Source organism: Lynx rufus, unplaced genomic scaffold (assembly GCF_022079265.1).
Source record: "Lynx rufus isolate CCGP_SWC_20201006 ecotype Redwood Valley unplaced genomic scaffold, mLynRuf1.p SCAF_18, whole genome shotgun sequence".
NCBI classification, from domain to species: Eukaryota; Metazoa; Chordata; class Mammalia; order Carnivora; family Felidae; genus Lynx; species Lynx rufus.
In genome coordinates, this window is record NW_025814832.1 from 39247972 (window position 1) to 39262623 (window position 14652).

The 14652-nt window shown below is 37.3% G+C and overlaps 1 protein-coding gene across 1 annotated transcript in view; it reads right to left on the reverse strand.

The window, feature by feature from the left end:
- Positions 1-14652, reverse strand: part of TANC2 (tetratricopeptide repeat, ankyrin repeat and coiled-coil containing 2) — a 371592-nt gene that overhangs the window by 112946 nt on the left and 243994 nt on the right. Inside the window, exon 9 of the mRNA XM_047081653.1 lies at positions 12127-12252. Coding sequence (XP_046937609.1) covers positions 12127-12252 — 126 coding nt within the window. The remainder of the gene's footprint in view (positions 1-12126; positions 12253-14652) is intronic.

Here is a 14652-nt window from a genome sequence, read left to right on the forward strand (position 1 = left end):
ACTGTCCTTATGCCATTGGTTATTCTTTTCCTGCTCTGTCAAAGATTAGTTGGCCATACATTTGTGGGTCCATTTCTGGGTTCTCTATTCTGTTCCATTGATCTGAGTGTCTGTTCTTGCGCCAGTACCATACTGTCTTGATGATTACAGCTTTGTAGTATAGCTTTGACCTTGCCCGCAGCAACTTCTTACTCAACATGTCTCCAGAGGCAAGGGAAACAAAAGCAAAAATGAACTATTGGGACCTCATCAAAATAAAAAGCTTCTGCACAGTGAAGGAAACAATCAGCAAAATTAAAAGGCAACCCACAGAATGGGAGAAGATATTTGCAAACGATATATCAGATGAAGGGTTAGTATCCAAAATGTATAAAGAACTTATCAAACTCAATACCCAAAAAACAAAGAATCCAGTGAAGAAATGGGCAAAAGACATGAATAGACACTTCTCCAAGGAAGACATCAAGATGGCCAACCGACACATGAAAAAATGCTCAACATCATTCATCATCAGGGAAATACAAATCAAAACCACAATGAGATACCACCTTACACCTGTCAGAATGGCTAACATTAACAACTCAGGCAACAACAGATGTTGGCGAGGATGCAGAGAAAGAGGATCTCTTTTGCATTGTTGGTGGCAATGCAGCTGGTGCAGCTACTCTGGAGAACAGTATGGAGGTTCCTCAAAAAACTAAAAATAGAACTACCCTATGACCCAGAAATTGCACTATTAGGCATTTATCCAAGGGATACAGGTGTGCTGTTTCGAAGGGACACATGCACCCCCATGTTTATAGCAGCACTATCAGCAATAGCCAAAGTATGGGAAGAGCCCAAATGTCCATCGATGGATAAATGGATAAAGAAGATGTGTTGTTTGTATATATATATGGGCTAAATGGGTAAGGGGCATTAAGGAATCTACTCCTGAAATCTTGTTTCACATTTGCTAACTCATTTGGATGTAAATTAAAAAAAAAAAAAAAGGAAGACATTGGAACTACAGCTTTAAATTATAGAAAGGAAAAAAAACTTCTTAAAATTATATACCCAGTGAAAATTTAAATTTATCTTTCAAAAGTAATGGTGAAATAAAGACTTTTTCAGAAATATAAAAGCTGAAAAGATTAATCAGCTGCAGATCCACAATACAAGAAATGTTAAAAGTCCTCCAGGCAGAAGCAAAATGTCACTGGGTAGAAATATGGATTAACACAAAGAAATGAAGAACACCAGAAATGAGAATTACAAATCTTAAAAAAATTCTTTGTGGTCTTTACAACAAATGGTGTTTGAACAATTGGATACCTATATGCAAACAACAACAACAACAACAAAACAAAAAACCCCAAAACAAAAACAAAACCCAACAACAAAACCTCAAAAAACCACTTTCACATATGTCATGCACCATATATAAAAATTAAAATTAATCATAGACCCCAATGTAAAACCTAAAATTGTAAAATTTCTGGAAGAAAATATAGGAGACAATATTTGCGACCTTTGGTTAGTCAAATAAATCTTAGACACAGCACAGCCATCATGACAAAAATTCTTAAACTGGATTTCTAAAAGCTTCAGTCCTTCAAAAGACACTGCTGAAGAGAATGAAAAGACAAGCCATACTATGAGAAAAAATATTTGCAAAGCCTATATCTGATAAAGGACTTATATCCAAACTATATAATAAACTCTCAAAACTCAATAACAAGAAAAGAAACCCAATAAAAAGTGGACAAAATATTTGAACAGATGCTTCTTCACCAAAGAAGATACTCATTTGGTGGCAAATAAGCACACAAGATCATCAATATAAGTACAATGTCATACAGATCTCTACAACTTTCTCACCTGGCATGACTAAAACTTTACACCCATTGAATAGCAACTCATTTTCCCCTCCCTGCAGGCCCTAGCATCTGCCATATTCTATTTTGTGCTTCGAGGAGTGTGACTACTTTAGATACCTTATATGAGTGAAATCATGTGGTATTTGTTCTCCTGTGGTTGGTTTAACTTAGCATAATGTCCTCAAAGTTCATCCATGTTTTAGCATGTGACAGTATTTCCTTCTTTTTTAATGGCTGAATAACATTCTACCGTATGTATATGGCACATTTTCTTTACACATTTATCCATCAATGGATATTTAGGTTCTTTCCACCTCTTAACGATTGTGAATAATGCTGGAATGAACATGGGAGTGCACATATCTCTTTGGGATTCTGATTTCAGGGTTTTTTTGATATATACCCAGGCGTGTGATTGCTGGATCATATGGTAGTTTTATCTTTAATTTTTTGAGGAACCATTGTGCTGCTTTCCATAGTTGCTGCACCATTTTGCCTTCCTAACAACAGTTACCAAGGGTTCCAATTTCTCTATCTCCTTGTCTTGTTCTTTTCTTTGTATATGTGTGTTTTCCAACAGCCATTCTAACAGGTGTGAGGTGATCTATCATTGTGATTTTCATTTTCATTTCCTTCACAAGTAGTGATGTTGAACATCTTTTCAAATACCTGTTGGCCACTTGTAGGTTTTCCTTGGAGAAATGTCTATCCAAGTCCTTTGCCCATTTTAAAAATCGGGTTATTAATTTTTTTGCTATTGAGTTACAGGAGTTCCTTATATATTTTGGATATCTACTCTTTATCAGCTATATGGTTTGCAAGTATTTTCTCTCATTCCACAAGTTGGCTTTTTACTCTCTTTTTAAGTACTCTAAAAAGATATCCATATATGTTTCATATTATAATTCAACTTTCCCCTCCTTACCTTAAAGATAGTTTAATATGTTTATTTATCTATTTCTTCTTTGTTAATTACTCTACCTGTCCTTGTTATGGTTCAGTTAACTCAGCTAAAAACATACTGAGTTGCTGTCTGGGACTCTATATGGAAAAGGGTCTGACTGTACAGATTATTGTGTTAATTCTCAACTAGGATGGAAGTGATTTTAGTCCTTGTTTTTGAATAAGTTAATAAAATTCATTAAGTGCTGTCTAGGCAGTTTCTCATACATTATCTAATATATCTACTCCTTTAGTTCTTGTCCACCACCTGTTCTGTTTCATGGTCCATCTGGCAGTGTCCATTTTGAGGAACAGTATCAATAGAGTGAATTTTTAAGGTACTAACAAACCATAATCTGTCTTCTCCCAAACTACTTATTTTTCTGGTTTCTGTATTAGAGAAGGATGACAGCGATGATAACTGTAAGACAGAGAAATGACATTATCTGAGCTGCTTTTTAGAAGGATTAATCTGGCAAGCCAGGCATCAGCTTGATTCAAACATGGAAAAGACCAGAGGAGGGAGACAAGCTAATTAGCTGTACTGAGAATGGAGAACATGGGAAGAATGTGAGAACCTAGGAGAGTAGAATCCTCAGGGCATCATAAGTGACTGGATGTAGGAGATAATGAAGACAGTGATTCAAAGATGACTTCAAGAGTTAAAGCCAGGTGAGAGGAAAATTGGGGCACTATTAATAGAAATGGGGAAGTAGGAGCTAGTTTGGGCTGAGTCACACTGGTACCTTGTCTGATCAGAGCCGCCACAGTCATTGGCAGTTAGTGCTGATATGCAGTTCTCTCCCCCATACCTAATGCATTAGAGTCCTGAGTATCTACAATAAACCATTGTATTGTTACATTATTACATGACTTACTGCTTTTTATATTATACTGTCTATAACACTGTACGGTACCATGGTTAAGAGCACAGGCTCTGGAGTCTGCCAGATATGAAATGAATCCTGGCACTGCCCATGACTAGACATGTAACCTTAGGCAAGTTATTTAACCTCTCTAAATCCTGTCTCCTTATTACCACTGCCTAGATCAAAGGGTTGTGAGGATTAAGTAAGAACACGTATAAAGCTCTTAGCACTGTCTCTACAAAGAATAAGAACTTCAGTAAATGCAAGCTATCATTTTTATATCTGTTTAAAAGTGTCCCATTCTCAACATTTGTCGTAACGTTTCAAGAAGTCCATTGTATCCTACTAATGCGGGGATAAAAAAGGGAAGAGGCTTATTTTACTCTAGTAAATAATACTTTGAGTCTCTGAATAACTGCATATTAAATTTCAGCTCTCTGACATAGGTCTTAAAGGAAAACATTTGTTGAGAAAAATCTGGAGTCACTGCTGACTGGAATTTTCGGGAAGGGAAGAAAGATCTCTGGAAAATAGTAAAAGAAATCGGGAAAACCTAACTCTCTCAAATGTCACTTTTTATTGGTTTCCTCATGTTGAATACCTCAAAATGTAGAGAAAATATAAAAACAGTAAAGCTTTTAAAATGTGAAACATTTTATAAAATAATTATGTAACTATGTCAACATAGTTTTGCGCTAGTAAATTGTTGGCCTTGAAGGTGAAACCTGAGATTTATTTTTATTGGAGCATCAAAACTGGTTAATTACTTGAAATTTAAGATTAAACAATTTTAAGTGAACATTCAGTGATGAAATAGCCATGGTCCTACAAAGGAAATTCTCCAGTTCTATATTTTGTTTTATCTTGGGAAGTTATTCCATAAAAAAACTTAAAAAAAATTTTTTTTTTCAACGTTTATTTATTTTTGGGACAGAGAGAGACAGAGCATGAACGGGGCAGGGGCAGAGAGAGAGGGAGACACAGAATCGGAAGCAGGCTCCAGGCTCTGAGCCATCAGCCCAGAGCCCGACGCGGGGCTCGAACTCACGGACCGCGAGATCGTGACCTGGCTGAAGTCGGACGCTTAACCGACTGCGCCACCCAGGCGCCCCTAAAAAAACTTTTAGATACAAGATTGTAAAGCTTGTATCATTTTACAGAATCAAAAAATGTTTTTGCAAAGTGTTACCTAAGTAAATTTACTCGTGATATGATTACTTTAATAATATTTATTCACTTTTGGAGAAAATAATGATAGATTAACTGGGAAGGCGATTCTTTAAACCTAATTTAGCTCAGGGGCGCCTGGGTGGCTCAATCGGTTAAGCATCCAGCTCTTGATTTCGTTTCAGGTCGTGGTCTCTTGCTTTGTGGGCTTGAGCCCTGAGTTGGGGTCCGTGCTATTTGGGATTCTCTCTCTCTGCCCCTCTCCTGCTTGTGTTCTCCCTTTCTCTTTCAAAATAAATAAATAAACTTAAAAAATTTGTTTAAATCTAATTTAGATCAAAACATCAAAATGTCATAATGGTTACTTATTTTTCTTTATTGCACTTAAGGTATTTAAGAATATTTTCAGGGGCACCTGGGTGGCTCAGTCGGTTGGGCGTCCGACTTCGGCTCAGGTCATGATCTCGCAGTCCGTGAGTTCGAGCCCCGCATCGGGCTCTGGGCTGACAGCTCAGAGCCTGTAGCCTGTTTCGGATTCTGTGTCTCCCTCTCTCTCTGACCCTCCCCTGCTCATGCTCTGTCTCTCTCTGTCTCAAAAATAAATAAATGTTAAAAAAAATTAAAAAAAAAAGAATATTTTCAGATTTATTCTTGCAGACTTATGATTAGAATCTCTCTCATGTTACTCCACAGGCTTTCTTTTCTCTAAGTAGTGTGTTATTATTTTTTTTAATGTTTTATTTATTTTTGAGAGAGAGACAGAGCACGAGCAGGGGTGGGGTGGAGAGAGAACGGGGGGGCACACAGAATCTGAAGCAGGCTCCAGGCTCTGAACTGTCAGCAGAGCCCGACATGGGGCTCGAACTCACAAACCGCGAGATCATGACCTGAGCTGAGGTTGGACGCTTACCGACTGAGCCACCCAGGTGCCCCTAAGTAGCGTGTTATTTAATATGAGGAGTCAATCTGTGCCTATTATAAGACTATGTGTTTTACAGTCTCTTTCTTCTCTTAAAGTTATCTCTCCCTTGTGGGTCTTGTGAGGGAACTTTGTTGTATATTAGCTACTTTTTGAATTCTCACACTTTAAGATGAAATTTACCAAATAAGACTGGCTTACATAAAAACAAGATCTGTGCACCTATCTAGAGCTACTTTAACAAGTAGTGATCTGCTTTTAAAAAACCATACCCAGACTACTCCAAAAAGCATAGTTTCTAGCAGACATTCAAAGATATCCAGGTTGAATACTACATTTTCAAATTTTTTTTTAATATGAAATTTATTGTCAAATTGGTTTCCATACAACACCCAGTGCTCATCCCAACAGGCGTCCTCCTCAATATCCCTCACCCACCCATCCCTCCCTCCCACCCCCCATCAACCCTCAGTTTGTTCTCAGTTTTTAAGAGCTGGCTGGGGGTGCAAGGGTCAACTTCTTACAACTGAATATGACAATCTATGCATTTAATATTTACCTGTAGGCAGTTACATGCATGCAACCTTATCTTTGGATTTTAAATATAAAGAAATAAGTTTAATCTTGTAAAAACAAAACAATGAACAGTGAGAGAGAAGAGACTGATGGAAATATTCTCTTGTAAATGTGAGAGCCAGCCAGGTCATGATCAAGATGACTCACAACCTCAGGGGTGTGTGACTCAGTAGGCTAATGCAAGAATATTAGCTTCATGACATGCATCTTAGTCATCTTCATAAAGGATTCATTGTTTTGGAAAAGTAAGGGCCTCACAAATAGTGTGAAACACTGATTTTATTTGATGAAAATTCAATTCTTTGCTTTGACTAAGCCACGATAATTGTGGCAGGGTCAATTTCACAGAAACTCTGCCAATGAATCAGATTATCATTTGCACATATGCCCTCTCACCTAGTATCTATTAAAGCAGCTATTAACTAAATCCAATGCCTATGAATGGCCATTTAGTTACAGGATTCAGTACAAGTCCCAAGGAAATGAACATACATTAGGAAATAAGTTTTAGTTAGGAATGTGTAATTTCTTAAAGCAGGACAGTGTAATTATGATTTAGCATCAGGCAAGTTAGAGTATTACCATTAATAATCTACTGTTAATTTACCCCAAGTAGCTACTATTTGAGGTCAGTATGCTGTGATTTGCTTTGTGTATTTTAATTCTCCCTTGTCCTCTTTATATATTCATCATAAGATTTATTATATTTATCTTGGTGGGTGGGTGGATGAGCTAATGGGTGATGGGCATTAAGGAGGGCACTTGTTGGAATGAGCACTGGGTGTTTAAGTGATGAATCACTGGGTTCTTCTCCTGAAACCAATACTATACTGTATGTTAACTAACTTGAATTTAAATACATAAATTAAAAAAAAAGAGACTTAAAAAAAAGATTTATTACATTTATCTATGAAAACCAATAACCTTTATCCTTCCTTTTGCTCAGCAGCAAACTTAGTTTCTGTCTTTCTCGTGGAAGAAGATAGTCCATTAAGATGATCAGAAAGGGTGACAGGTTTCAGGTTGGTTACTTCAAGCATAACTCCACATTAACACAATGGTGATGAATTTTTTAAAATGGACCCCAAAATAATTTTAAAAACTTGAGTTAAAAACTTTAATAATGTTTCATATTAATATCTCTCAAAGACATTAGGATTTGGGACTAGAAAAGGCACTTATGGTTGGTTAGCCAGCTATACATTCCACACTGGTACATAATCTGCTGTAACTATTTTATCATTAAAGCTCAGGTTCTTGGATGGTTGACAGCTAGGAATCTAGTAACTTGCTGCAGCGGGATCCTGGACAGTGCACTTAAATGACCTTTTCCCCATTGTTGGGCTGGGTATCTGGAAACATCAATTTCGGTAGAACAGTTGTTCAAAACAGCTGTCTTGAGAAGTAAAAAAAAGAGACTTTTTACTAATGAAGCAAATGTTAACTTTTTTAGAAATTTTAATTTTCTATTTTGTATTTTATCTCCCTTCTAGTCTTTTATTTTTTTTTTCTTTGTGCAAATGTTAGTGTTAATACCCCACTTGTAGCTCAGATGTTATCCAACTTCTGCTTCAGTGGTCAAAACACTATCACGATGATCAAACCATTGCAGTTATTATTAAGGTAACTATCAAATGAGCTATGTACTCTTTCTGGCATTAAGTGTTGAGTTTCATACAAAATGGTCAGTAGACAATTACAAAGCCACTGTGCATCAAATCTGGGAATAATCTGTAAGGTGTTAGTCACTGCACTGAAATAACACAACTAAAGAACATCAGTGAAAACAGGCTGGTCCTTCTAACACAAAGTTACCATAATAAATGCTAGTGATAAGATGAGTAAAGAATTATACACTGACAGCTTAGATAGAATTCTAGAACGAAGGTATCTCCTAAAACCTAAGTGAATTCAGGACAAATATTCAAAAAGTACTTGCAAACAAAGCTGGAAGAGTAGGGCCTGTCAGCTACAGGAGGTCCTGCAAGCTTAAAAGTGTAAAGAGCTGGGAAAAACTTAGGTAGACAAAGAAAGACAAATACCTCATGATTTCACTTATATTTAGAATCTAAAAACAAATGAACAAACATCTCTTAAATACAAAGAACAAACTGGTGGCCACCAGAGGGGAGGTGGGTAGGGGGATGGGTGAAATAGATAGAGGGGATTAAGAGGTACAAACTTCCAGTCATAAAATAATTAAGTCACGGAGATTAAAAGTACAGCTCTCTGCCTGTTCTCTTAAACAATGTGTTTATGAACAACTTCTAACCAATTCTAAAACTACACTTTTTTTGCATTTATGTAAATAGAATGTGTGGTCCTTAAACGTGTAAAGGCACTTATCTTCAACTGCAGTGGTACTCTCCAAACCAGTGGTTCTTAAAGTGTGATCTGGGGACCCCTGCGGGTTTTGAAGATACTTTCAAGGGCGTCCACAAAATAAAAACTATTTTCATAATACTAAAAGGTTATTGTATTTTTCCACACTCATTCTTTCCCAAGTACAGAAGAATTTTCCAGAGCTTATATGATTATTCACAAAGAACAGGTCTACTCTTGTTTTTTTAAAAATGAACAGATATTTTAACAATTTCTCAGTTTTAACTTCTAATATGGTAAATATCAATAGATATAACTCATATAGACACAAGCTTTTAGGGTCCTCAATAAACTTAAAAAAACGTTTGTTTATTTACTTAGAGAGTACACAAGTGAGGGGAGGGGTAGAGAGAGAAGAGAGAGAGAATCCCAGGTAGGCTCCACACTGACAGCGTGTGGGCTCGATCCCACAAACTCTGAGATCACGACCTGAGATGAAATCAAGAGTCAGATGCTTAACCAACTGAGCCACCCAGGCGCCCCAAATCCTCAGTGATTTTTTTAAGTGTGTAAAAGGGTGCTGACAACCAGAAAGTTTGAGAACCACTGCTCTAAACAGACTAGTGCAACAATGCCTGAAGTGCCCAATAAATGATTTATACCTCTTCAGACATATCCTCAAGAGTATTATTTCAGATCATCTCCATACTTCGAATCAACCAGCAAATTTAGTAGCCAGGCTACAGTGTACATGACCATTCACTACCTCACTACTGAAGATTGAGGGTCATTTAAAACCCATCACTTGTGATTTATTTATTTTTTATTATTTATTACTATTTTTAATGTTTATTTATTTTTGAGAGAGACAGAGTGAGGGTGAGCCGAGGAGGGGCAGAGAGAGAGGGAGACACAGAATCCAAAGCAGAGCTTTGGACAGCTCTAAGCTGTCAGCACAGAGCCCAACGTGGGGCTCGAACTCATGAATTATGAGATCATGACCTAAGCCAAAGTTGGATGCTTAACTGACTGAGCCACTCAGGGCCCCCTCCCTCATCACTTATGATTTAAAACCCATTTAACTGTGATTAAGAAACTATTTCATAGGATTTGAGTAATACTTTAAAATATAGAAAGATATATCTTTAATATACAAGGATTTATCTTAGTGTATACTACAAAAAGTTTCAATCACTTTACTATTTTTGGGGGGGTAAAGTTGTTTTACTTCAACCGCAACCAAAGAAAAATATATAAAACAAAAATATGACTGCAATTTGTATGTTCTTTTAAATAAAATAGAAAGCATGATGTGACATGTTTTCTAAAATTATGCCAGGAAAACAATATGATTCTGTTTCTGTGATAAAGTGCAATGTTTTGGATGTAAGAAGCACAAATTATAAAGGTTTGTCAAGCAGGTCTACAGAAATATAAGGAAAGTCAATCCAAGTTTGCTTTCCTTTCTTGTAAATGTGTTTTAAGTCATATGGTAAGACACAGAATTCATTTGTAAACAGCAATTAAGATAACATATTACTTTTTGAGGGAAGATTAGTATGCTAATTTTAGAAGGCAAATACTGCTTAGTAAATATCCAGTCTCTTACAGATTAAAGCACTCAACTGAATGGTATGTTCTAACCATTTAGAGTGCTAAAAGAAAAGGTCTTGAAAGAAAAGACAACGTTAAGGAGCTGAAACACTAATATCATAGTACCTGTATCAATGGAAAACTGTGTCTTTAAGTTCTAGTGTAAACAATAAGATGAGACACAATCTGTAAAGGATATACAACTGCTTTTGTTAGGAATGCATTATTTGGGCAGAGAGCTCCCTAAAGATTTAGGCATGCTTTGAAAAATCGTTGGATTTACTTTGGTTTTACTGAATGTTTAGGCTGAAGCTCAGTGCAATAGAAAAGATTTCTGTTGTTTTCTAGATACAAGTGATACCGGTGTCTAAATATCAAGCTCACTAGAATACATCTGCCAAAGATCTTACTAAATCTTTATATAGAGCGGAGATAAACCATCAAGTATCAACAGAACCCAACACAAAGGGTTCTCAAAACTACACAGCTCAATACCCAGTGCTCATCACAAGTGCCCTCCTTAATCCCCATCACCTATGCCCCCCTGGTAACTATCAGTTTGTTGTCTATAGTTAAGAGTTTGTTTCTTGGTTTGCCTCTCTCTTTTTTTCCCCTATGATCATTTGTTTTGTTTCTCAAATGCCACATATGAGTGAAATCATGTGTCCAACCTGTTTTATTACGGCTATGCATTCTGGTTTTGGCACAAATCATTTATTTAGTCTTTTGACTAGATTTATTCAGGCTTTGGATATAATCAATCTATCAGCACTAAAATAAAGCTGAATGCAATTCCTTTCTGGGCTAGAGATACACAACTGTATCTACTAAGCAACTAGCATGTGGTTAACTGAAGAAACGGTGAGCAGGATGAATAGGATTGGGAACTAAAACTGACTGAGGTCATCAACTCACTATAGTTGACCGAGGTATGGTAATTGCAGCAATACAGTCAATTATTTTATGCTCCTACTGGGTCAGTCATTGAAAAACACTCAGCATAATGAATTCCAGAATGGAGAGCAGGCATGAATGAATCCTTTCCTGTGTGAGTTATGCATGTGGTGCCATATAGATTAGCACTGGACAAGGGGTGAGGAGGAGACCAAAGGAAAGATGAACATAATCTATAAGATAAAATTAAAAATGCACTTGGGGGAGTAGAGCTATGGATTACTAGGTACTAGAGGAAGCAGACCATCTATTTGTTAAGGCTACTGGAGACAGTTTGGTTCATTTTGAACAAATAAATAAGAGGCACAAGCAGTGATACAACAAACAGGTCTCTCAATTAGACTGTCTTTGAAATGATCAACAAAATGAGAGTCTTTGAAAAGATCAGGTTCCTGACTGCAGAAACATGCAGTATGTATAAAGAGTGTAAAGAAACAGGTGCCTGAGTGGGAAAAGGACTAAGTTGTTTAGATGTTGCCAGGACAGGACTAAAAGCACTGTCTGAGACTCCAAGTAAATAAAAGTACTGTCCGTCACTAGAAATGGCCACTAGAATCAAAATGAAATACATTCTCTACAAAACACGTAACTATTAGCACCAAGTTCACCTGGGTGACTAGGGCTGAAGTTAGTCAACACTCACTTCTGAAATCCAGGACCTTAAAGAGGTTGTTTCCCCCATCACCACTTTTACCCTTGTTTTCTTTCAGAATTTCCAGGAATCAATGCTTCCAACTGTTCAAAATTACAATGTATATGATGAGTATAATGTATTTGTGTTTATCTTTCTATTCTATGACTTTAGGCTTATGGTTAAGGGAGACTTAAGTGAGCGTGGAAACTGGAAACAAAGAAACTTTTCGCCTATTGCCCATTTCCATTTTCGCCTGGGCATCCCCAGAAAAAGCCCTTCTGGGGTTCTAACCTCTCAGATCCTGTTGTGTGCGAGCACCGCCCATGCTCTGCCTCGGCATTCGAAGAGAAGTTCTCAATGGTGTATGTCTCTGTTCATCCAGGTAAGCAAGGTCCTCCAAGTGGGCAGAGCTTGTGGCTGACAAGACAGAAAAGTTTAGTCAGAATACGTAAGCTTAGAAAACTTTCAGTTAGTCTGTACCTCCCAAACTTGGGAATCAGAGATTACTCCAGCATATATATTTACCAGGAGTTTTGCTGAACTCCATGTCCTCACCAGTGTCTAGAACATGTGCCAGGGAAAAAAATGTCAAGAGTCGTCTTCAGCTCCTTCATCACTATCAATTGCCTGAGCTTATGAAGAGGACTGGCAACAAGTTAGCAAACACATTAGTACTCGATAACAAAGATTATTAGTTTTTGCTTCTTTTGGGTCACAAATGCCATTTGTAGAACTAGGTATAAACATCATCAGATTGAGCTGTAAGAAAAACATGAAGTTCTATTTTCAACATTTTCCCTTCATGTTCAAGAATGAAACATGAAAACATTCTGAAAACATTTTTCACCTGTATGTATATATTAGAAAGATGGGCACCTGGGACAACAGACTGAGAACTGCTAAAGAGCATTTAGGGAACTGTCAATGTCCATGAATTCTAAAAAGCACTTTGTTGCCCTCTGAACATAGGTAATAATGGTCTCCCATTGAATGAAGAAACCCTTTAACCCAGGCACAACACACAGAGAGAAAATGGCACAAGAAAGGGGGATAAATGGGTATTGGCACTGCTGTATACTGAGAGCTGTTGGGTCCATTCACAATAAACCAAAAAATGAAGAAATTAAGAATCAGAAAGTGCTGGGCACAAAAATAGTTTTTAACAACAACAACACAACCCCCAAACTTCTGTCAGAAAATAATTATTTAGAGCTTATAAATTATTAATGAAACTGTTGATTCAATCTGTTGCCAATTATGTAAGATACTGTGTCGGGGGTTACTCAGTTATTCAATGACAATTATTTACCCAGAGTTTACTGTGTGCCAGGCCCTGTTTTTGATGCCCTCCCTGGCTTAGCTGCCAGTTTGCCTCTGGTGACTGTTTTGAGTGGGTGAGAAGAAACAAACTGAGATCATTCTTGGCTGGAGAGCTCTAATGAAGTATTGTCCACATCCCCAATTGAGATAAGACACAAACAACAATACACAGTGGATTATGACTAAGTGGCACAAAGAAAGTCACAAAGTGCTCTCTGGGCTGAAAAAGGGAGTGAAAAGACAGAGAAAACAGAAAAGAGATAGAGGAAAACAGAAAAGAACAAGAGAGAACATGTGCCAGAGATCTATATTCCCCTCATCCTTCAACTAATGTAATTAGCTTAGTTACTTGGGTCTACTGGAAACCGAGATGACAGGAACTTAACTAGATCACAGATATACTTTCTACGAGGAAATAAAAGTCTCTGGAAGCTAGTCTAGGGAACTAAACCAAGAAAGGAAGTCAAATGCCATGTTCCACATCAGTGGGAGAGTCTCAGAGGAATAAGAGATAATCTTGATTTCCGCATTCTGAAATTAAAACTATCCAGAATAGATAACTATTTAATCTTTTATTTAAAAACACTGGAGACAATGACTCTTATACCGTTCCCACTGGGAGAGTAACAGAGGAATAAGAGATAATCTTGATCTCTGCTTTCTGAAATTAAAACTATCCAGGAAAGATAACTACATGATTTTTCATTTAAAAACACTGGGGACGATGACTTACACATTCCCACTGGTACTCTAATGTGGTTCTGTGAATTAGTTCTTTCTGAAGTTTAATAGTGTCTCTCCTGCTTTAATCAAAGTCTGTTTTGTTTGGTTCTTCATATGTGTAGCTATCCCCCACCACCCCGCAAGGGGGGGAACTCTCAGAGGTCCCATTCCCATAGAGCTCTTCTTGGAGCTCAGAAATATTAGCATCAGCTGAGCAGGGCTCCTTTCACAGAGATCGGAGTGTCAGCTTTGTGGGGCCTTTCTTCCAAGTTTCTATAGTTTAATAATCCCACCCTCCTCTTGTTCCACAGGCTCAGAGGTGGTAGCTGCTTCCGGCAGTTGCCAAATCCATACTACCTCTGTGTTTTCTTTTTACCTTTCCAGTTCATTTAAACATAGTCTACCATTCTTTATATATCGAATTTTCTGTTAAAATAACTGTGGTTCCTGCCTCCTGGCTAGCCCCAATTGGTACAGAATAGAAAATAATGGAGAAGCAATCCTTTCAGATATGTATGTTGATAATAAAGCAGCATCACAGAATGAAGACGTGAGAGGAATCTTAAAGGTCATCTGGTCCGGAGGTCAGCAAACTAAGGCCTGTAGATGAATTCTGGCCTCCTGCCTATTTTTGTAAATAAAGTTTTATTGGAACACAGCCTTGCCTATTCATCAAGTATTCATTTACAACAGAGTTCAGTAGTTGCCAGAGAGGCCATTTTGGCCTGCAAAGTCTAAAATATTTACTAGATGGTCTTTATATGCAAAGTGTTT